General features: G+C 42.4%; 1 protein-coding gene across 1 annotated transcript in view; it reads left to right on the forward strand.

Moving 5' to 3' along the window:
• The window catches only part of PARP1 (poly(ADP-ribose) polymerase 1), a 2,301,307-nt gene that overhangs the window by 1,253,560 nt on the left and 1,023,333 nt on the right, over positions 1 to 24,414 (forward strand). Inside the window, exon 17 of the mRNA XM_044060208.1 lies at positions 2,000 to 2,128. Coding sequence (XP_043916143.1) covers positions 2,000 to 2,128 — 129 coding nt within the window. The remainder of the gene's footprint in view (positions 1 to 1,999; positions 2,129 to 24,414) is intronic.

Here is a 24,414-nt window from a genome sequence, read left to right on the forward strand (position 1 = left end):
TATACCCGAAGACCAACAGAGATGACGTCGGGTGAAGTGCGACATCAGCCGAAGCCGGACCCGGACTTTGGAATCCGGCCGACTGAAGGGCTGCCTGACGACAGGACAACCCAGTTGTTATGACTGCAGATGCTATCCAATTCGGACATCTACATTTATGGTAGGTACAAAACTGTACTTTTCCCTCCCTCCATCCCCGTTGTCTTTCTCTATCCTTAGAAGGATTTTTTGTTTTTTTGCTTTCTACTGGTGGCGGTCTTCCACTATAATCTAGCTTCCTCGTGGGGGCTCCTGACAGGGCAAGAAAAACTGATATAATGGTGTCAGCTGCCTTAATTTATAACACTGATGACCTGACGTCAGTCCTGGAGTGATGGCAACCGATGCAGTAATACTAAGCCTCTGGTATTCGGGCTGGCTGAGGTCTACCCTGGCAGGGATAACCCAAATGTGATGACTGCAGCAGGGAGTACACTCGAACATCTACATTTATGGTAAGTGTACACAACTGTACTTTCTGTTCATTATGTCCTATCTTCAGCAGCAGAGCATCAGGTAGAAGACAGCTTAACCAAGAAATAGGTCCCTTCACCCCTCCTGCTGGCAAACATAGAAAGTAGAAAAATGGTACTTAAAAAAAAAAAAAAAAGGGGGGGGGGGCATTTATATTTTTATCTTTTGGGACTGGTTATTTTTAATAGAGTTGTTATTGTGTGCTTCAGCTTTTTAATATGTATTTTTTTGTCACTCTTTCAGAGCCAGTGACTGAGTGTGGGGACTGGAGACTGATTGGGAAGGGAGTAAAAAGTGCTAATGACTGCTGACTGAGGTTTCTTTTTTGGGGGAGGAACTGTTGGCTAGACTTGTAAGGGCATCAGGGCCATTAGCCTAGTTAACCTCCTATGATCCACTGTGGACTGCTTTTCATTGACTTCTTAAAACTGCTGTAATCCATGCTTCTTTTTTGCATTATATGTTTGTCCTCCAGAGTAAGTTTTCCCCACGTTACAACATTTTAGTGTCATCATGCCCAGGTTTGTAATTATTATATTTTGTTCTTTGTATCTGTGTGTGGTATCTTGAGAAAGTATCTTCAGTGCTGGTACTTTATTTAATGCTGCTTCAGTGACTGATTCTGATGAATATCTGAACTCTGTGCATGAGTGGTTGGGGAAGAACAAAGTACACTAATGCTGTAAGAGTTGGTATGTTTGCTGACTCTGGTAGATAATTCGTGAAGCATATCACAATTTCAGATGCAGTTCTGGATGTAAGCACAGGTCTGGTCAGTAAGCATGACTTTGCAAGAACACACAATTGCATTTATTAGTGCTAATGAATGAGCTTTGTGAATGTGCTGTATTTTTATATAGTCAGTTCAGTGTGTTGTGTAGCATCATATGCCATGAATGTTACACCACCAAAACACAGTTAAAACTAAGTTATGTCATGGCCAGTGGGAGTAACCTAAAGGTGATCCTACCACAAATATAGCTCATTTTGACTTGACGTGAAATAACTTTCCTCTGTTTTTTTCATTGTAGTCACTAATAATTTCAAACAGTTTAGGGACATGAAATTGAAACATTTTGCAGCTTGAGTTTTGGAGTATTTTGTGAAGTTAAACAGCTTTGATTTAAGTCTTTAAAATTATTGACTTGGTAATTTTACAGTTTTATGACGCTCCATTATGGGAGGAGGGGGGATACTGGAAAGTATTGTTTTACCTGCAGGTAGTGATGCTAAACTAACTAGAGTTTATTTTACTGCAGTGCAAGGTGCTGTTTTTCAGTATAATTTGTTAGACCTGGAATTGTTGCACCAGTTTCAATACAGAACTGTAATTCACATTTGATGCATTGCCTAGTATGCCGCAGAAAGTGTGATAGTGGTTATACTAGCACATTAATTTGTATTTATTGTCTTATCTAGCCTGAAAAAAGTACAAGTCATATTGGAAAGGCTTAACCTGTTTCATTCACTTATTCTCTATCACTAGGATGATGAAGCGGTGAAGAAACTCGCGGTCAGTGCAGGCACGAACTCCAAGCTTCCAAAAGCTGTGCAGAAGCTCATCAAAATGATTTTTGACATTGAGAGCATGAAGAAGGCTATGGTGGAATTTGAGGTACTTGTGGTTTAGTTATTTTTAACTACCAAACAGTTTTCTGTGAGTTTATTGATGAAATCCCTACTGATTTATCCCCACTATTTGTTGTCATCATTTGCTAGTGGTTTCAAACAAAAAATTTCTTTAGCTGTAATTTTAGTTTTGTTACCTTTCTAGTGGTTAAATGTGAATACTTTTGTCATAAACACATCACAAAAGGTGCTTTTAAGGTCATTGTACACAAAATCCTAATCCTCCATCCCAAACTTTTGTCTGGCTCTCTAGGACCACTTGTCCCATCATTCATAATATGGATTAAGGGAATCCAGCTTTGAGAAGGATTATCTGGACAGTACTTTGTAAGCTTATTCATCTGTGAAGCGGAACCCTGCTTTCTGTAGCCATGTTAACCTACACAGTCTGGACCCCCTAGTACCTTGGAACAGTATTCTTCTACAAACTGGCATATTCTTCTGTTTAACTGCTTTGGTAGGCATTCACTTTTTCTCAGCACTCAAAACCATTTTCCCCTTGACTGTTTTTTTTTTCTTTTGTATTCGCAATTACACTGAGTCTTAGCCTTCATTTCTTAAGTAGCAAGTATTAAAATGCATGATTTCAACAAGTGGTCTCTTCTAGCATTTATACATATCATGGAAATCTGAACCTTTAATATAATGAGAAGTATTGGCAGATGTTCTTGTGCTTGACAGGTACCACCTGAATGGTTTCATTCTCAGTACTTTTTTTAGGTTTTTGTAAAGTTGATAGTTTGGTGAACACTTTTTTTTTTTGGTCCCCACTACCTGTCCTTGATCATCTTCCTGTCTGTGTCAGAAGGGAGGGACCATCAATTAGGCAGTCATCAGGGCTGGTTCAACATTTTTTTTCTCCCTTAACCCATTGCATATGCCCTGTGACACCCAGTCAACAAGACATGATGTGGGTGTCGATACAGCACCCACCCCATATTTCGTTAAGGGGTTGATTTCATATTCAGCCTTGCCCACCCATGGAAGGCACAGCATGGTTGTTCCCTTGGGGTGTGTGGGAAGAAGAGTAATTCTCTTGCTCTCCTGAATGCATCATTTATCCTCCCTGTCTGTGGCATCAAACAACCAAGCCCACGGTTTGACCTCTTATTCCTCGGCTATAGTTAGGGCTTTCTTTGTCTATGCCACTGGTACAGGCTGAAAAGCTTTTTGTAAGACTACTGAAGTAAGTTTAAAAAGAGTTGCTGGATCTTCTATTGCAGAAAAAAATGTTATACCTTGGGAAAATGCAAGACAGGTCTTCATATGTGTTTTGGATGTCCCTTAAATATGTTTTAGCTGATTATCACTACCTGAAGAAAAAGAGGCAAAATTCAGATTAATAGAAATGGACAGAATCCTTCACTTTAGCCAGCATGACTTGCCTGTTAAGCTTCCAGTGCAGAGGGTAGGTACCCTTTCTCTTGGGTAGGTACCCTCTCTCCTAAGTGGAAAGTCCATGCTTAAGTTCCATTGGAAAAAAAATGTCCAAAAGTATGGCTGTATGGATGTCCTTAGTGAAATCAAATACCATGGAGGTCTGTGTCAGCAGCAGTGAGTGTTGAGCTTACAAGTTTATTATGGTTTAGTAGTTGCCATTGCAGTCAGGTCAGAGTATGTTTGTACTGGTTCTTGATTGTATCAGATTAATTGTGCTTCGCAAAGAACGTCTTGGACTGTGAAAAGAATGACTTCTGAATATCTGAAAATTATGTATAATTTGGGAAGCTAGCAGATGTTCTTCGTGTTTCACTGTTGCAGTCATTACATTTGGGTTATCTGCTTGCAGGCAGCCCTCAGTCGGCCTGACTAACAGTCTTGGGTCCTGCGTCGGTTGCTGTTCCTTCTTCCATGATGTCAGGTCGTCAGGGGTATAAAACATGCAGCCGATGCCATTACACCAGTCTTTCTTGCTGTGCGGTGCCCGAAGCAGAAGCAGTTCGGAAGTGCCGGTCGGCCGACTCCTGAAATTTTTGTTTTAGAGTTTCAGAACCGAAGTCTTCAACTAAAGCTAAGTACCCCGTTGGGGAAACTTTTTCTTGCTCCTTACCGATGTCAGTAAAAGTTAATAATTGCATTACTTGTGGAAAGCAAATACCTTATAAAGATTTTCATTCGTACTGTATTCCTTGCCTAGGCCCTGACCATGACGTACCTTGCTGTCGGTTTTGTGCTTTAATCAGCGCACTATCCGTCGTCGGTATATTTTCGCCTCTAAATATTTCTGTTCTCGGTTTAATTATCCAGAAATGTCGTCAGTTAGCCATCCGACTACCAGGATTCCGAAAAAATGCAAAGATGAAGACAGAGAAAGGCCGCTGAGGTCTAAAACTGCCGATGACACTTCTCCTAAGCCAGTTCGCCGGTACTCAGTGAGGCTCTTTCGCAGCCCCTGATACCTGCTACTTCTGATTCGCAGGCCTCTACTGAGACCCATTCGGAGTCCGGTATGCCGCGAGATGCTTCAACTATGGAACCCACAAATGTTTCTACCTTGGATGGGTCTGGTGCCTTCAGGCCTATGGACTTGCATATTAAACAGACGCCGCCTCCTTCACTTAGGCCTAAATCTCGAACCATGCTTAAAAAAACGACGCCCGGGCCACATGCTCAGGCCTCTGTGCCTAAAAAAATTATAAGAATGGCTGAAGATCTAATAACTCTAATCAGGGGTAGCCCCCCCAAGAGGCCTAGGACTGAAGTTGTTTATGAATCTTCTGACCAGCATTCTGTATTTTCTGATTCTTCTGATGATCTGGATTTGCCCGTATCTACTTAATGAGGATTCTGATGCAGAGGAGACTATTCCCTCTGCTTCCCCTCCAGAGGATTTTTCTTTTGGTGAAACCTTACATACTGTAAGAGAGCATTTCCACTGGGAAAGCCAGGAATTTTCTGATTCAAAAAAGAGGCTCAGGGATTTCTTACTCCTGCCTCAGCATAGGCCTTTAGCTATTCTTCCTGTACTATTCATTGTCGATGATGCTTTTTCGGAATCTAGTTTGGCCCCTGATTCCTTGCCTCCTGCTCCCAGAAAACCTGACAGATACTACAGGGTCCCTGAGTCACAAGTTCCTTTTTAAAAATCCTATTGTGGATCCAAAGACTATTTCTCAATGGCCCAAGGGCATTAAGGCTTCTACTGCTAAAAATCCTACCCCTTCTGATAGAGACTCCAGGGTGCTGGATAGATGGGGTGGAAAATAAAGAATTACAGGATTTACTGCATTCTGCTGAACAGGTTGGAAAACATACTTTGCAATGTGGTTTTGATTCATTAGAGGCCTCTTGCAGGGCTGCTGTTACTGGGTCTCTGCTCAGAAGGCATTCTTGGCTTAAGGAGCAATCTTTACCTGATCATGTTAAACCTAAATTGTTGGATGCTCCCTTAAATCAGGACAGCCTGTTTGGCAACAAGGCTGAGGACGTTCTTAAAAAGATGGAAGATAAAGCTAAATCTATGCAAACTGTTAAAGATCTATGCAAACTGTTAAAGATTTCTTACAAGTTCAGCCTCCTAGATTTAGTAAGCATTGGCCCTCTAAAATTGGTCCTTTCCAGCCCCTTCCAGCCAAACCCAGACTCAGCAGAAACCCCAAGTTTCAGTCCCAGGGAACACACAGGACTAAGCAGTGGGGGGCCTCCACTTCCAAATCTGGGAGTAATAAGACTCCCCCCTATGGTAAACTGTCACAATGACTTTCTTTTAAATTTCCAAGCACTTATCAACTGACTGCAACTTTGGGGGGAAAGATTGCTCTTCATGCAGAGAACTGGGAGCTCATTACCCAGGACAAATGGGTTTTAAATATAGTGCCCAGGGATACAGATTTCACTTCCACACGTTGCCAACGCCAAACGGGTGCCCAGACCTTTTCGCAAATCAGTGGCCAGAGGTCCAAAACCAAATACTTTCTCTCTTAAGCATGGGGGCTATTCAGCTGGTATCAGAAGAGGAAAACGGACAAGGTTTCTACTCCAAGACGTATCCTGGTACCCAGAAAAGACGATTCATTGCGTCCTATCCTGGACCTGTCTACTCTAAACACCTTTTTGGAGATTCCAAAATTCAAGATGCTGACTCTTCACCAGTTGCTTCCTATGCTAGACAAAGGCGCCTGGTTGGCAACACTAGATTTAAAAGAAGCATACCTGCACATCCCAATCAGGGAATCTTGCAGAAGGTACCTTCGCTTCAAAGCAAACTACACACACTATCAATTCTCTGCACTGCCCTTTGGCTTATCTACTGCACCCAGGGTATTCACAAAGTGCCTAGCTCCAGTTATTGCATTTTTGCAGGCAAAGAAATATTCAAATATACCCATACCTGGACGATTGTCTAATTCGGGCAGAAAGCCAGGACATACTTTTGAATCATCTGGCCTTTGTACAAAGGGTTCTAACCTATCTGGGGTACACCATAAACAAAAAGAAATCTCACCTGGTACCCTGTCAACAAATAATATTCCTGGGAGCAAGCTTGAATACAACTTCCCAGATGGCTTACCTCACGCCAGAGAAACACTCATTTGACAACCTACTTCAAACAAGTGGCCACAAAAGCCCTGCTATCTGCAAGAGAAATACTGTAAGCCTTGGGGTTCATGGCCTCCTGCATTCTTCTAATTCCATATGCAAGACTGCATATGAGGAAACTACAGTGAGATCTAAAAAGCCTATGGTGTCAACATTTCTAGGATCTAGAAGCAATGATTCCTATCATACCTTGCCTACGCCTAGAGTTCCTTTGGTGTGCAGAGGCCTGCCATCAAAACAAGGGACTACCTTTCACACCACTCCCTGCCACCCAAACCCTAACAATAGATGCATCAGACTATGCATGGGGGGCTCACCTGGCAGGGAAGTGCATTCAGGGAAAATGGAACCCAAGTCAAATGCACCTGCGTATCAATCAGAAAGAAATGTTAGCTGTATAGAATGCTCTGACAGCCTTCAAGGACCACATTCTTCCAGGACAACTAATGGTAAAGACGGACAACACCACTGTTATGTGCTACATAAACAAGCAGGGGGGTACACATTCTTACCCCCTCTGCAGACTAGCCATGGCATTATGGAACACAGTGTTGAGCTACCAAGTGCACCTACAAGCTCTATTCCTGCCAGGAAAATTAAATACACTGGCAGACAGACTAAGCAGAAACCTCATGGACCCACACAAGTGGAAACTGGAACAAAGGATTTTCAACATGTTGACAAGCAAATGGGGGAGCCCAGATATAGACCTATTTGCCTCTCCCCAGAACTACCAATTGGACATATTTTGGACAAGGACTCCCCACAAACAAGCCTGGAAAGTGGATGCTCTGTCCTTCAGCTGGAAAAACCTATCAGTCTATGCCTTCCCCCCTCTGCCTCTGCTCTCCAAAGTGCTACTAAAAATCAAACAGGACAAACCAAGGATGATTTTGATTGCTCCAGACTGGCCACGCCAGCACTGGTATCCCCTCCTGCACAGTGTGTCACGGTTACCCCCATGGCACCTGCCTCAGACTCCTTCCCTGTTCTCCAGCAGGAGAACCAGATTCTGCACCCTCAGCTTCTAACACTGAACCTTGCAGCCTGGCTAATTACCTAATCTCTCCTTTACCATCCCTCAGTAAGCCTGTGATGGATATCATTTTAGAGGCAAGGAGGCCTAGTACTAGAAAATCTTATGCTGAAAAATGGAAAAGATTCTCTGCCTGGAACCAGTCTCAAGGGATGAGTACAGCAGCGCCCAATTTACCTCAGATTTTACAATACTTAACTGAGATGCTTCACAAGGGCCTGTCTTTTTCCTCCATTAAAATCCATGCCTCAGCCATTTCAGCTCATTATAACACAGAACCTCTTCTCTTCTCTCATCCGCTGCTCAAGCAGTTCCTCAGAGGGGCCAAAATTTTGAGACCACCCAGGTGAGCTCCAACCCCTGCCTGGGACCTCAAATTTGTTTTGGAGAAACGCACTCTACCTCCTTTCAAGCCAGCTGCTACTGCGGACTTAAAATTTCTTTCTTGGAAAACAGCTTTCCTTTTAGTAATCACTTCAGCTACAAAGAGTATCTGATCTACAGGACCTTATGGCAGTGGAGTCTTTCATCATCTTTCATGCGGACAGAACCAGTCCATCCTTCATGCCCAAGGTGGTATCCAGTGTGGCTCTTAATCAGTCCATTCATTTGCCAACCTTCTTTCCCAATCCGCAGAACAAAGGGGAACGGATATTGTATTCTTTAGATGTGCAAAGACAACTTAGATTCTACTTGGACAGGACTAAACCTCAAAGGAAATCTGAACAACTGCTGGTAGCATTTGCTGCAGTGCCAGAGGGGAAGGCTATTTCAAAGCAAGCCATTTCTAAATGGATAGGCCATTGCATTCTTTTCTGTTATAAGCACCATGGAAAACCTATCCCCCAGGGGATCAGACCTCACTCCACCAGGGCTGCATGTACCTCTACAACCTTTCTCAGAGGTGTCCCTACCAGGGACATCCTAGAAGCTGCTACCTGGAGTTCTGTACATACTTTCACCAAGCATTATCATTTGCCAATTTTCTCCATATCCAGAGCTGGCTTTGCCATTGCAGTCTTGCAGGGCGTTATAGCTGGTCTTAATGCTATTTAAATTCCGCCTCCCAACCATAGCTTTGGGAATCTACCCAAATGTAATAACTGCAGCAGTGAAACACGAAGAACATAGTACAGTTGTGTACACTTACCATAACTGTAGATGTTAGAGTGTATTCGCTGTTGCAGTCCTGGTTACCCTCCCTCCAGCCCCCTAACTTATTTTGGTTATACCCATAGCCGGCCTTAGGCATAGGCCAACTAAGCGGCCGCCTAGGGCACTGCTCTAGTAGGGGCACTTTTCCAGTATTTATTTAGTGTAGGTAGACCAGGATGGGGGCACCAGGTGGTGTGGTGGGGGGCACTGTGGAGTCCTTTTGCCTAGGGCACCAGTTGACCTAAGACCGCTCCTGATACCTCTACTTTCCTTTACTATGCTTAAAAGCGTTTTGGTGTATTTGCTTTTTTGGTGGAGGTATATCATTGTACTTTTATATTTAATTGCTTCCCATTAGGGGGGCACCTGACATCTGGGGCAAGAAAAACTGATGTAATGGCGTCTGCTGCATGTTTTATACCTCTGATGACCTGACATGGAAGAAGGGACAGCAACCGACGCAGGACCCAAGACTTTGTTAATCAGACCGACTGAGGGCTACCTGCAAGCAGATAACCCAAATGTAATAACTGCAACAGTGAATACACTCTAACATCTACATTTATGGTAAGTGTACACAACTGTACTTTTGGTGGCTGAATAATTTAATTGCTAAACAGTGCACCCATTTTCCTTCAAAAGAGCTTGGGGGGTGGGGCTTGGCTGAGATTTAAAGTTGTATTAGCCAGTGCTTGTATTGCATGTAGGCTCGTACTGATTCATAGTGCCACATTGCTTTACAGTACAGCAAGTTGAAGTATGCTGCAGAGAGCATAGTTTAATAGGCAATATAATGACATGCCAATGAAGTTGAGAAATGAAACCAAAAATTACAAACTGGTGTGTACAAGGTTAAACGGTCACAATTCAGTTATATATTGTGGAAATTTCTTGGGAATGTATGCTAAACTGTAAAAGAACAAACCACACCAAAAATATTGGAGCTGTAAATGGCAGGTGTGATTGAGATCCCAGCAAAAGTCACATAACATCTATTAGCAATTAGCACTGACCATTCTTTCCTGATGCATGAGGTGGTGTGCCAAGAAGCATCAGAAATGGTACCAGCAGTAGGTAACATTCTATAAATATGCTGTTATCAGCAGAGGTACCATTTCATAGCTATAGTGATCAATGGGTTGGTTTAATGTAGTTCAGGATATTGTACATAGCTTAGTTGAGATATATATATATATATATATATATATATATATATATATATATATATATATATATATATATATATATATATAGTCACCATTTAGAATCTTAAGGAATTCATGGCCTTCCTAACCCTGTAGAGACCAAGATATGTATAGCATGCATACCTCTCAACCTCTTACAGCAAGAAATCTGGACAAAGCCATAAATAATGAGGGGCAAAGACCCAAGGACAATTTTTAAATATTGCTCTTACAAACTTAGAAAGTTGATAGAGTAATAGGTGTTAAGTTTGCATGATTTTTTTCTGGAGAGTTTGAAGTCTGAAACTCAGATCTGTCCCTTTCTGACTTCAGTCTTTAATGACTTGCTAATGGTTTGCCAGAACAGTGGACCACGAATGTGAGACAAAAATCTGTACAGTTGAGGCATGATGGTGCGTACTGTCTTAACTGCAGAGACATACTAGTGACCAACATGACAGACACCCTAGGTATTTATCAGACTTTTGTCCTTCAAATACTGAACAAGTTCCTCAAAGTTGCACGCCTATATGTAGGCAAACATGTTTGGTTTCCTAGCACATCAAAGAATAAGAGCCACCACTCTGCATGGCTTCTGTGACGCTGCTTACCTCCCTGCGATACTGGATGCCATAAATTAGACATGTAGCAGTAAAGGCCCCACCTGGTCCAGAGTCGCAGAATTGTGAGCTGTCATTGTGCTGCACATGGAAATATAACTAGTGTATGCATACATCTCACTTGTATTGCCACTTCCAGCAAGGTGCTGTCCTACATGGTCTGTTTAGTATAAGTACAGGCACTCTGGTTAAATTAAATGTAAATTGCTACGTATATTTTAGGTTTAAATGTAGTAAATGCCCTCCCTACCATATGTTACTGTGTTACAGATGATCCTGAATAAACTTATTTCTATCCAAGAATATTATTTGTGCATTTCTGCATTTTTTTCCAGTTTGGGTCCTCTGTCCCATGTGTTAACAAGGTATGTGTGCCTTAGAAGTAATTGGCAAGCGTGCTTGTGATTGGAACTATTTATGGAGAAATTACCTACTAAGTGTGTATTTTGTCTAGGGCCCACTCTCATAATGTCACCTCCTGCGGTGTCTATGCTTTTTCAGCAGAAAATCCCAGAAACAAAGGGGGCTAGCTCTCCAGAGCTGTCTGAGTAAGAAAAAGTACAGTTGTGTAAAATCTTAACATAACAGTAGATGTCTTTGCCTTCACTGCTGCAGTATTCTTAACTATATGGGGAGTCCCTGCCATGGAAGCCCGACATCTAGCCAGTCTTTCAGAGACTTCTGAATTTAAAAGGTATGCTGAACGTCACCAGACACTCCCTCCATAATGTAGGGCACAAAGGTGACATTCAGGCTTACCAAAAACAGAACTGATTGCCCCAGGAGGAACACCAGTCCAAGAAACCCAAGAGGCAATGTGTACATCCCGGAAAGTAAAGAACTAGGGGGATGGAGGGAGGAACAAATACTGCAGCAGTGAAGGCAAGGACATCTACCATTATAGTAAGATTTTACACAACTGTACTATGTTCTTATGAAACTAGGAAGGAGGAAGGGACTGAAGAATCCCCTAAAAAATGAACTGAACTAACAAAATCAGCCGTAGTTCTAGAGATGCCATCCAACTTGTGCTTGGTAAAGGTATGCAGTGAAGTCCAGGTTACTACTTCAAGAATAGAATTAGTATCTATTCCTTTGAAAAAAAAAAAGCAACAGAAGCTACAGCTGTAGTAGAATGAGACTTAACTGAAAAAAAGGAAGGCCCTTGCCATGAAAACTGTAACAAAAGGAAATAGCCTTAGAAATCCAAGAAGAAATAGTCTGCTTGGGTACAGTAAGCCCCAAAGATCTAGGATGAAAAGAAACAAATAACTGATCAGATTTTCTGATAGCCTTAGTCATATCCAAATAAACTATAAGTTGCCTATGCATGTCCAAATTATGCAGCACCCTCTCACTGTCAGTTTGCAATGAGGTGAAAAAAATAGGCAGATTAATAGACTGACTGAGACTGCTCATTAACCTTCGGTATAAAGAAAGGGTTAATGCGCAAGGATACTCTGTCCTCATGAAAAATCAAAAAAGGAGGACAAGCCATGAGGGCCTGCAACTTAGACACCTGTCTGACACAAGTAAGGACTAGCAAAAGAACAGTCTTTCAGGAGCAATGTTGCAAGGAAGCTGATGCAGCAGACTCGAAGGGAGCCTGAGTCAAATTCTCCAAAACAAAACTAAAATCCCAGGGAGAAGGAACAGGCTTCCTTGGAGGTCTAGTATTAAATATGCCTTTAAGAAATTGTTTCACATCAAATCTAGCAGTCAAAGGAGGAGAAAAAGGCAGACAAGCAGAGATAGTTGATAGGTGAGCCTTAGTAGAAGAATAGGCCAAACCAGCATTGAGTAACTCGCAGAAGAGAGAACCAAAGGAGCATCCACAGTAAGTGGGTCCAGGTTACAAGAGAGACACCAAAAAGAAAATTTCTTCCATTTAGTTAAGTAGGATTTCCTAGTTGTAGGTTTCCTTGCCTCCTGCAGGGCTTGCAGCACGTCCCCAGAAAAAAGGTGTCTATAAGTAATCAAAATCCTGTCACCCACAGTGTCATTTGAAGCGTGAACAGGTGGGGATGGAGTAGAGATCCGTTGCCTTGTATGATTAGATCCACCCTGTGAGGTAACTTGTGGTGATTCCCCCTGGCTAGATGCAGAAGAAGAGGGATCCAGTGCTTTTGCAGCCAAAACGGAGTCGCCAACAATATTTTGGGAGTATCCTGTTAGATTTTGAACAGAACTTTTGGAATGAGAGGAAGGGAAGAGAATGCATAAAGAAATATCCCCTTCCAAGAGAATGAGAGGGCATCCATCATCCATACCAGACAACCTGGTACTCTGGCACAAAACAGAGGAAATTGTCTCTTCAGAGGGAGAGGCAAAAAGATCAACTTGAAGAGTACCCCACTGGTGGATAATGTTCAGAAACACATCCCTGTGTAGCATCCATTCTTGGGACTGAGTTAAGGAACTGCTCAGTGTGTCTGCCACAGTGTTCTGACTGGAAGGGATGTAAACTGCCTGAAGAGTCACTTGACAGCAAGATCCCATGCCAGAAGTGCTAACCGGCAAAGAAGATAAGATCTTGTTCCTCTCTGTTGATATACCGTATCACTCTGGTATTGTCTGTGAATACTTTGGGAGGCGCTGGAGAAAAGACTGAAAGGCCTGAAGAGCCAGCAGAAGAGCTCTCACCTTTTTGACATTGATGTGCTCCTTCTGCTGACAAGGCGACCACACCCCCTGTACCTTTAGGGACCCAAATATCCCCCCCCCCCCCCATCCCGTGTCTGAGGCATCTGTGAACAATTCCTGAGAGGGAAGAAAGGGTTAAAAAGGGATCCCTGGATTGAGAGACAGCTGCTGAATCCACCAGAGAAGTTCCTGTCTGAGGCAAAGAGGAGGAACTACAAATTCTAGAGGATGAGCATGTTGAAGCCACACTGACTTCAAAAACCACTGAGTGGAAGTATCAGAATGGTGGATGCCATGAAACCCAGAACTCCCAAACTCCCTGGTGGCATCTGAATCCTGCAAGCCAGAAAAACATGATCCTGAGAAGGAGTCAAAGAAGACTCTTTGAAATTTATGGTGAACCCCAAGCTCTGAAGAAGGGATACAGCAAAATGAAGATTTTGCAAAAAGGTCTCTGGAGAGGATGCCTGCATTAACAGGTTGTCCAAGTAAGGAAATATTTGGACTCCTTGAAGTCTGCAAAAAACAATCACAGGAGCAAGGCTTTTGGTGAACACTCTTGGGGCAGTAGAAAGGCCAAACGGCAAAGCAAAGAACTGAAAATGCCAGGAAGTACAGAGAAATGCAAAAACTTCCTGAAAAGAGGATGGATTGGAATATGGAGATAAGCACCGTTGAGATCCAGACACACCATTATAGGCCTGAATGGAGCAAGATGGAAACAAAATCTGAAGGGACAACATCTGAAAGGAAGGTTCTTTTAGAAAAGTGTTTAGATGAGAGAGGTCTAGACTAGGTCTCCAAGTGCCCTCTTTTCTGGGCACTAGAAACAGTCGAGAGTAGAACCTTTTCCCCTTTTGGGGCACAGGCACCTCTTAAATAGGACCCTGAGACAAGAGATCTTGGAGCACCTCTGGTAAAAAGGGAGGATGTTCCCAAGGAGGCTGAGGAATACCCATAAAAAGAGGACAGGATTTCCACACCATGAAGTACCCTTGAATGATAACAGAACCCAAGAATCCTGAGTAATCTGAAGCCAAACTGGAAGAGAAAGGTGAAGAGAAAGATGAATGTGGCTGGGAAGGGATGAATAGTCAAACAGCACCTGGTTTGTCCAGAAGGGAGGGCTTAGGAGTTCCCTAAAATTTAATAGTCTTAGCAGGAGGAGTCTGTTTGCCGCTTTTGTTTAGTAGAAGGACGGGATTGCCTACGGACAAAAGCAGGCTTAGTTTCTCTAAAATTTAGGCACAAGACAAACGTGTTTAAGCTCCTGTAAGGCCTTAACCTTATCCTGAAGGGACTTAAACCAGCAACAGCTTCCCCAGACAAAAGTTTAGAATCTAGATGGGAATCCTTCAACTTAGCTTAAATATCATCAGGTAGAGGTTGAAGCCTAAGCCAAGAATATCTCCTCATAACCGAACCAAAAACAGCCGTAGAAGAGGCATCCGCCACATAACTACATTTAATGGAATGACAACTTGAGAGGAAGTCTCTAGCAAGGAAAGAACAGAAGTTTTACCCTTTGAGTCTGGAAAATCAGACATAAGTTGACAGCCGTGTGAAAGAAGAGACAAACTTATACCTAGACTTATGGGTCTGATAATTATAATAGCCCTAAAAGCTAGGGTAGCTAAAGTGTAAACCTTTTTGCCCAGCCTGTCCATACTTTTGCTGTCTTTGTCAGAAGGCAATAACTTAGGCAAGGGAAGCAATTGAGACGGCTTATCAGAGGCTACGGTCACTATTGAAATGTCAGCAGTAGGCCATTTCTATAAAAAAGAACAATCCTCAGGAACTCTGAAACCTATCATGCTTCTTGGGAGCAGGGGGGAGAGAATCAGGCACTTGAGAGGCATTGGAGAAAGAATCCAGTAAAGTAGCCAAGACAAGAGGAATAACTGCTGGTTTAGGAGAGTCCAGCTGCAACAACTCATAGTGTCACTTATGGATATCGGAGACCTGAGTACAATCCCACTTCAAAAAAAAAAATCCATCATCCTAGTGTGTGTGTCTCCAAAGGAAATTTCCCCCAGAGGAACATCGGGACTAATAGATTCCTCCTCCTCTGACCCATAGTCCAAAGAAGGAACTTGAGTAGAATAAGTTAGGAATTCATCAACAGACTCTGACTCATCCTCAGAAGAATCCTGGTCTCTAGGCCTTTTAAGATGAGTAGAGGACCAAGGAGAAGCAGGAACTGAAACCCCAGGAGGAGACTTTAAGGACATTAAGGCAGAAAATAACCCCAGAGTAAAAGCCTTCCACTTGATTCATGGATCCCTAGAAGCAGAAGAAACGTGTTTAATTTTTTGTTTCTCTTTTATGGGAGTGTCCCGAGAAGGCTGAAATTCAGGACGACAGTCAAGAATCATAGCAGGAACGTTTTCCCCAACTAAAAACTTGAACTCCCCTAGGCCCCTCAGAAAAAAATCAACTGTGGTTCCTTCTGAATGTCTGAGATGGACATCTGCAAAGCCACTTCAGATGTGCTGCCAGCCGGATCCTCACCAGCCTCCAACATGGTCGTGTCAGAGAAATCCAGCAACACAGCCAAGTGAGCCTTCAGGTTCGTAACAACCTTAGGAGAAACACCTGACAGAGGCTGGACACCTGAAGACTCTGGTCATACCTTTTTTCGCCTTCTTCCTAAATGGCTGACCCTTGGGGCGGGAGATTTCTTCCATAGTATCTTTAAGCGAGTAGCCTAAAACAGTGGTTCTGAAGGAAAGGGAAGAAAGTGTACTGTGAAGGGTTTTCAGAACAAACATTTGACAAATAGAACAAGACGTGGTCATGAGAAGCACCTAAGCAAAAAAGACACTTATCGTGACAGTCTGTATGAGAAATCTCTCCCACACTAGCATTTACCCTTCCTGGATGACATTAACCTCAAGGAACACAAAATGCAAGAAAAAAAAAACAAAATCCCCAACAGGGCACTTATCTTGCAAAAACAGCAAATGGGTGTAGGAAGTCACTGGAGAGCAAAAATGTGTTCCTTTGGCAGAAACCAGATACAGGTAAACAAGACAGATGGGTCAAAGATATGTTCAGACTGGCAGCAAAGAAGTTCTGCCTTTGGTAAGCCTGAATGTCACCTTTATGCCCTATGTTATACAGGGAGCATATGGTGACGTTCAGCATAGCTTTTAAATTCAGAAGTCTTTGGAAGACTGGCCAGACATCAGGCTTCCACTGTAGGGAATTCCCATATAGTTAAGAATACTGCAGCAGTGAAGGTAAGGACATCTTTGGAGGCCTTGTTCCAGCAGGCTGCTATTTCTTTAGGCATTCAGCAATCACATGCCGCAGACATCATGCTGAAGTTAAAAAAAAAAAAAAAAAAAAAAAGTTTGGAGTTCCTGAGAAGGAACAGTTGGAGACAGGAGAAGTCATTTCAGCCTCTGGGCATTTCCATATTCTTAAGCACTTTGGATCCTGGGAGACACTTTCACAGACCCCGGCTTCAAAATCTGTTATCACCAAGCCCTTTGTTAGTGCCCCTCTAAGGGCCATACATCCTGGTTTACAAAAACCAGTAACAAAAGTGGGAGATTAGGAGAAATGTAGCTGCTCTTGTTACAGAACTAAACAGGTGTACATTTTGTTGCTGGTTGTGATGTAAATATGGCTGAGGATATTTTACTTAAAGGCATAGTAATATGGCAAGATTCCCTTTGGGAATTAAGCATACAGTACATTTTATAAGTAGCCAAGAAGCATTGGAAACATGAACCACAAAATTAATGAAAATGAAGTAGTACTGTTACAGTAGATTCATCCAGTACCAACAGTCAGGAAGATGAACACAAGAGAAGCATATCGTAGTTGAAGAAAAGGGGACAAAAGTAGCATATTGCTGTATCTAATGATAATGGGGGAGGGGTTGGCATAATGAGTAAGAGCTTTACCTCATAGATACAAAGTACAGGGTTTGATTCTAATCTCTGGTTATTGGCTAGGGTTGTTAATAGTCTGCAAACTGGTAACCTCCTATTTACCAATGAATGTGTACTATATTGCTTACTGAGAAACAAAGTTGTAAACTATCAAAATTTGCAGAAACTATAGAGATGTGTAGGAACAGCAGGACAACTAAAAATTTCCAAACCTAATTAAATCTGTTACAATACAGGTAACTTTATATGAACTGCAGAGAAAGGCAGTTCTGGATGCGTTGTGGGTGCTGAGAAGAGCAGACATTAAAGACTAAACCAATGCTGTTTTTATGAATATAAATTGTACTGAATCTTAGGAATGGATTCCATTCCTTTCACAGTGTTAGAAACCCCAAACCTTTGTAGAAATAGACTGCCATGCTTTCAGAACACATGTACTCCTGACGTAGAGTCTGTGCGCACAGTACGAATGCCTTACTTTGGCTGACAACTCCCCATTTCTGATAGCCAAGGGAGGGTAAAACACTCCTCTTCATCCATGAGAGATCTATAGTCATAAGGTGGATGTCCAGGACACTTTTTTTCTGCACCCAGTCTTCCATAAAGTTATTCCGTGTAAATAAAAGGCTCAGATGTCCAGGTCTTGGACATTTTAGCTGCTTGCCAGTACCTACTTCTGAGGCAGTAGACAAGTCCTGGTCCACGCCCCCCCCATATTGCCTCTCAACACTGTTTCATTCTGTCTTAGGACTTCATGGCCTGTATTCAAAGCCTACTGCTGCTCACATCAGAGCGGCTATTCATGTCAGTAATACTGCCTCAGAAAATGCAAAACGAACCCTCTCCCACAGGACAGTGGGAGTCATCAGGCCTGACGAGATGTTTTACCTTTTAGGCTATGATGTTGATAGGGAGGGCACCTTGCCTTCTGTATCCAACCCATGGGGCATTTCTTTGGATGGTTCCTTGCCTCAGATGAAAGATCTTTTTAAAAGGGAAGCTAAGAAGGACTTGGATTCCCAGAAAACATACAGTACCCCCCAAGGTTTGGTACTATGAAGCCTTTAGCCACTCATCTAGTTGTAGTTGCTTCACAGGATACCTTTGTAGTGAAATCCCTGGAATTTGCCTCTGCCCCTTGCTTCTAGGAAGCTAGGCTAATTCTCTAGGATCCACGAGTTCCACTGGCGTCTTTGTGTCCCTTCACATTGACAATTGGTGACTAATAAACAGGGGGGGGCTGCAAAAGTCAACTGGGTGGGTGTGGATAATTGGAATGAGTAATAACATTGAAGATTAATGACCATTTCCTTTTGTTCAAACAGCAGATAAGGTCAGTCACTTTTATCCATAGACTGCCTCATTGCTCCCTCATTGTAGCCACTTTGAATGTATATACCTCAGATGTCTGACTATGGTCAGCAGGGACAGCTAATGGTAAACTGCAGCCCTAGACAAAGGTCCCAATGCACACTGTTCCCCTTGCACCCACCACTGCCCCTCCCCATGTTCTCTAATTCTGGTCCAACACCGTCCAGATGGACTTATTCTGTCCTGCTTATTTCAGTCTGTCTTCATTTTTAGCTTTTCCTTCCATCCTTTCAACGCACTCTGTCTGGCCAGGACTGTACTGTAATAATGGTGGATAAACAAATTAAATTAAACAAGGGGTCTAGTGGTCTCTATGATCACAAAAGTCTTAAGAGTTTAGCTGATTATTCCAAACTGACAAAATAGTACAATGAGAAGACAAATATTTACAAAGGAATACAGATCTTATCAGCAAATAGTACCTGCCTCCATATCCCCCAAAAGATAGCTACCTTCTGTGTGCATTTTTTTATATTAAATTGGGTGAAAGCCACAGGCATAAGTTATGCATCTGAGGGTCTAGGGGATGAAACCAGCATACTTTGATAAAACCCACACAAACATGCAGATACTTAGAAGGAATCACAACCAAAATCTAAACCAGAGAACCAAGTTGTGTGAGATGGTAGAGCAGCTCCGTGCAACACTGAGCCAGTGATAGATTCTATCCCATGCATTTTTCCAAGACTACAACAGACGGCCATTTATTGTGTACAGTCCTGATGTTTGACTTTGGAGAGCAAAATGAGTTATGGCCAGAGTGCTACACTGCAACCCCCCATCCCCACACAGTTATTTTCATTCAGAGGCAAATCTCATAACCATCAATTACAGCAAGTTTGACACTGCATGTACCCAGATGTCTTTAAGTAGGTTTAAAAATTAGCCACAGTAAAATATTCCATCTGTCATTCACATAAGTGCACACTAGTTCTGCATGGGTTAATCTATAAATGCTTAACTTGAGCATATGACAAGTGTCAATCACTTGTATCTACTGAGTCACACTAACCAGGAATTAGTGCCAAATGGTTTGGCTGCTTACACCTCAGATGTCTGATCGTGATTAAAAAAAAAATGGGCACAGTAACGTATTTCATCTTTTTTACACAGAAATAGCCACAGTAAAGTATTCCAGTTTGCTTCATGCAAATGCACAATAGTCCTGTCAAGCCAGAATGCTGACTGCTTAACTTGAGAAAATGACAGCAGGGTCAATCACTTGTCTATAAAAAGCTCTCATTCCTAACAGTTTTAACCACACAGTGTACACCTCTGATAACTGATTATGATAAAAAAAATCACCACAATAATGTATTTGTTTTTTTTTGTTGTTTTTGCATAAACAGCAGCCACAGTAAAATATACACAAATGCACATTTATTCTTGTTTTACAGGACTATTGACACAGGGTCAGTCATGCTCACCCAAAAAGAGCTCCTCTGCTCAGCAATTAAAGCCATCTTTGTTGACTGTGTATACACCCTCAGAAATCGGGTAGTAATAAAAACAAATGATCATAGATATTTCTAACCCCACCACACACACACACACACGTGAGCACAGTAACAACCACTTGAATGAGTGTGTACACCTCAGATGTCTGCTTGTAATCAGATGAATGAATAAAAACATTGGCCAAGCAATCTATTTTAGCAAGCTGCTGTCAGAACTGAGCTATACAATGAACTCTGACTCCACACACAGTTATGATCATAATTACAACCACTTCTGTGACTGTTTACACATCTCATCACTGCTTGTGATTAAATGAATTAATAAATGCTTATATCATGGCGTAGGAATTTTTCAGCTTGTTGCTGCCAGAAAAATACAGAGTACAACTACCACTTTTATGGCCATATGCATGACTGTGTATACATCCAATCTCTGTTTGAGATCAAATTAATGAATACGTACTTAAAAAATTACCCAGGAGTATATTTCAACCAGCTACTGTCAGAACCATAAGTGCCACCCTATTATAACCCTAACACACACACACACACACACACACACACACACACACACACACACACACACACCTACCTGTAATTACAACTGCTTTTGTAGGAGTACTAGTGATCAGTTGAATAAGTACATAAGTAATACCCCTTGAATTTGTTTCAGCTTGCTGCTGTCAAAACCATAGAGGTGAGCCCATTGTAGCCCTCTCTGAACGAATACACACATATGCACACAAAATGGTTATTGCCCTGTAAGACTGGCTGTCCCACACAGTGCTCTTAAATAACATAACTAGAAGAAATAGTGCTTACTCTTGTAGTCATATTTCCACATCCCTGTCCTCTTTAACTTTTTCAGGCTGCCTCATTCACGAGGCAGCCTGAACGTACAAGAACCGTCTTCTCACTACTTCATATAACAGTCCAGTCAGTCTTCTCTGAAGAAGTATTTCTGCCTCTTCCAAAATGAGGCAAGACCTGCAATGAGTAATTGCTGCTGCTTTTAGTGCAAGTCAAATGTGCTGTTTTTGAAAACAGCCAAGATGACTAAGCCAACTTGTTTTTTTCTTTAACAGACTGCAGATTTTGTATGAGCAGTAGCATGCATGGAGCTCTAGTTCCCAAAATAGTAATATCAACTGTTTTATTTTAAATTTAAAAAAGAAAAAAAAACACTAAAGTATAATTTGTACTTTAATGTCCCAGGATACTGAGAAATATTCAAAATTGGATCCAGCCCTGTGATATACTTCTCAATGACTGGAATAGTAGAATTATGGACTGTTTTGGAAAAAATCTGTATGTCATCCTTTTAACTCTCTGACTCGTATGAACCTGAGGTCATTAACCAACAGAAAGAAAAATAACACAGCAGTCAGGAAGCAAAGGTTCTGTAATTATCGAACTAGCTGCTCTGGTGACTAAGCACACCTGTAAGTGGGCCAAAGTGCTGTAGATGAATCATCTAGGCCTGCTGTAGTCATTAGGCAACATGTCTGGGTGAGGTTGCACTGCCCAGTAGAGGACATCATAGTGCATCTCCTTATTGTTCCCTTAAAGAAAGATTTGCTTTCTGTCACCTCTGCTCAAATATATATAAAGCGCTGGAGGAAGAGAGGAAACCATACAGTCAGTTAAGCAGTTGTTTCATCAGTACTGCAATAGAAATTACCCCTCAGAGCATTGGCCCATCTACTTTTACTAGAGTAAAGAAAAGCAAGGGTTGGAAACTTACTCCTGGTCTGGCACCTGTCTAGTAGACAGAGGCAGCCTGTAAATCCTTGGCTACCATTGTCCAAGCCTACATATAGCCCTTAAATAACCCTAGGGTATCAAAACTTGCCAGATAAATTTTGAGAAATATGGCTTGGTTTGAAAAGCCCCCCCACCCCGGGTTGTTAGCCTTATAATCACATATTAGCCTAAGGGCACATATGAACAAAGTGACAAAAAAGATCAAAAATGGAAGCTTGAGATCTTCAGGGCCAAGGTTTAGACATCAAGTAGCACTGAATGTCCTGCTTCTCCTCTTTTTCCTCACCCATAATCTCTTCCCAGCTTCCTCCTTATCCTTGCAGCCACAGCAAAAAAAAAGATGGTCTTTTATTTCCAAAACAGTGAAAGAAGTAACAAAGGACAGGTGTGTTCCAAAGGTGGTCTCGTAGGGCAGTGCACTACAGTTCATGTCGAGATCAGAGTTCCAAGAGATTCCGCCAATTCCAAATGATCAAATGCATCTGGTGTAATCCCTACTGGAAGACCAATTTGTATTACTCTGTTTTAGTTTTGACCTACTTAATCAAGCGGAAACAAAGAAAAGATGACACAAACTTCTAATCAGGATAGTTTGTGGTAATTAGGGAGGAACCTGGAGGCCCATTCTAAACTTAACAGGACTGAACAAATATTTAAGTGCCAAAATTCACAATATTAATGGTACACACCCTCTTACCCCTCCTGTGTCTCTTCAAGTTGTAATGATCCCATGCATCTAAAAAATTCCAACCTCCATATGCTCAGTCATTAGTAATGCAGATGCTGTCTTAGGCTCATTACCAATTTACCTATTTTCCCTTTGGATTGGTTACTACTTCTGGGAACTTTGCAAAGTTCCTGGTTCTTATAATTGCTAGGGTATTATTCACATTTAAATGGACAGTTCATAGGTAGGTACTAGGTTATCGGTCCAAGGGCCTAAGTAAGCCTAGCCAACAAGGTTCCCTGGCTTAAGCCACCCAAGAAAGTTAATTCCGTGTGCCCCTGTCGAGCAGAGCCACAAAAGTGATCCCCGGGGTGTATTTCCTATTCACTCATTAAGATTTTTCTTGAGTGCTAATGAGGAACTTTGCTTGACATAGATGGGTAACTTGTTCCAGAGTATAGGAAGTCTCTGGGACAGGAGTCTATCCCTCCAGTGTGTCCTGTTTATAGTGGTGACAAGGTGTAGGTCCCTAGAGCGTGTAGCTCAGAGGGATTGGGATTTCTTTAGGTGTAGCATGTCCAACAGCTCTGGGTTTAACATAGCTTTATATGTTAGGCAAAGATCTCCTCGGAGTAGGCGATATGCTATGGAGTAAAGCTGGAGGTTTTTGAGACGATCAGTGTAGGGCATCTGTTTGAGGCCAGTAATCCTCTTTGTGAGGTACTTCTGTGGCCTTTCCAGCTGCTGCAGATGTCTTGTGAGGTACATTTCAAAAGGGGCGTTGTACTCTGTAATGGGACAATTACCTCTTTTTTTCCTGGATGAGAACCCTTTTGTGATGGTGTGCTACATAGAAGGATTTCTTGACTACTGTGGCGATGTGATTATCAAAGGAGAGACTACTGTCCACCTGGGTCCCAAGGTCTCTTATCACACATTCGATGTTGCGTAGACTGCCGTTTATGTGGTAGTTCATGGGTACAGAGTTTTTACCAAAGGGGATGACAATCCACTTTTTGGCCTTGAGCTTGAGGTCATGCCTCTGACACCAGGCATCTGTCTCAATGAGGCCCTTCTGTAGGATGTCCACATCATTTGGGGACTGTACTGTGGCTCCAAGTTTGCAGTCATCTGCAAACTTCGTTAGCCAGAGGCCTTCTGTACTTCAGAGAAGTAGATACCAAACAGGAGAGGTCCCAGGACTGAACCCTGTGGTACTCCACTTGTCACTGGTTTGAAGTCAGATTTGGAGTCTGCAACTTTTACACTGTGGGTTCTGAAAGTGAGGCAGTTGGCAACCTCTGTTGTGACGTAGAGATTTTTTACCTAGTTTAGTGAGTTTAGCTATAGTTCCAGAATGGGGGATGGTGTTGAAAGCCTTGGCGAGGTCAGGATAGGCTGTGTGAACCACCTTACCCTCGCCTACAGCTTTGGTGACTGCCTCAAAGAAGTTGATCAGGTTCAGAAGGCATGATCTGCCTTTCACAAACCACTACTGGGTGGAATCCGGAATTTGGAGGTTGCTAGTGTCTTTCTGTACGAGTTCCATGATACGTTCCATGGCCTTGCAGACCAGGCTCGTCAGGCTAATATGGCGATAGTTCCCAGGATCAGTGGTGGCTCCCCCTTTGTGGAGTGAGATAACTGTTGCTGTGCACCATTCAGTGGGCACAAAGCCTAACATGAGACACTGATTGAACCTGGTGCTTAGGTGGGGAGCCATTTTGTTCTGAAGTTCGTGTAAAACGCAGCCTGGGATGTTGCCCCCTTCCATGGATGCTGTGTTTTTGGTTTTAGAGAGTGCAGCTTTTACCTGCATAGATGTGATTACAGGGACTCTGCATTCTTCCTATGTAGATATGGGCTCTTTAGGGTGTGAAAGGGTGGTAAAGTTAGCACTGTACTTATCTGCCAGGATTATGGCAATCAGTTGG

Source organism: Protopterus annectens, chromosome 1.part2 (genome assembly GCF_019279795.1).
Source record: "Protopterus annectens isolate FY-2018-M chromosome 1.part2, PAN1.0, whole genome shotgun sequence".
Classification (NCBI taxonomy): Eukaryota; Metazoa; Chordata; order Ceratodontiformes; family Protopteridae; genus Protopterus; species Protopterus annectens.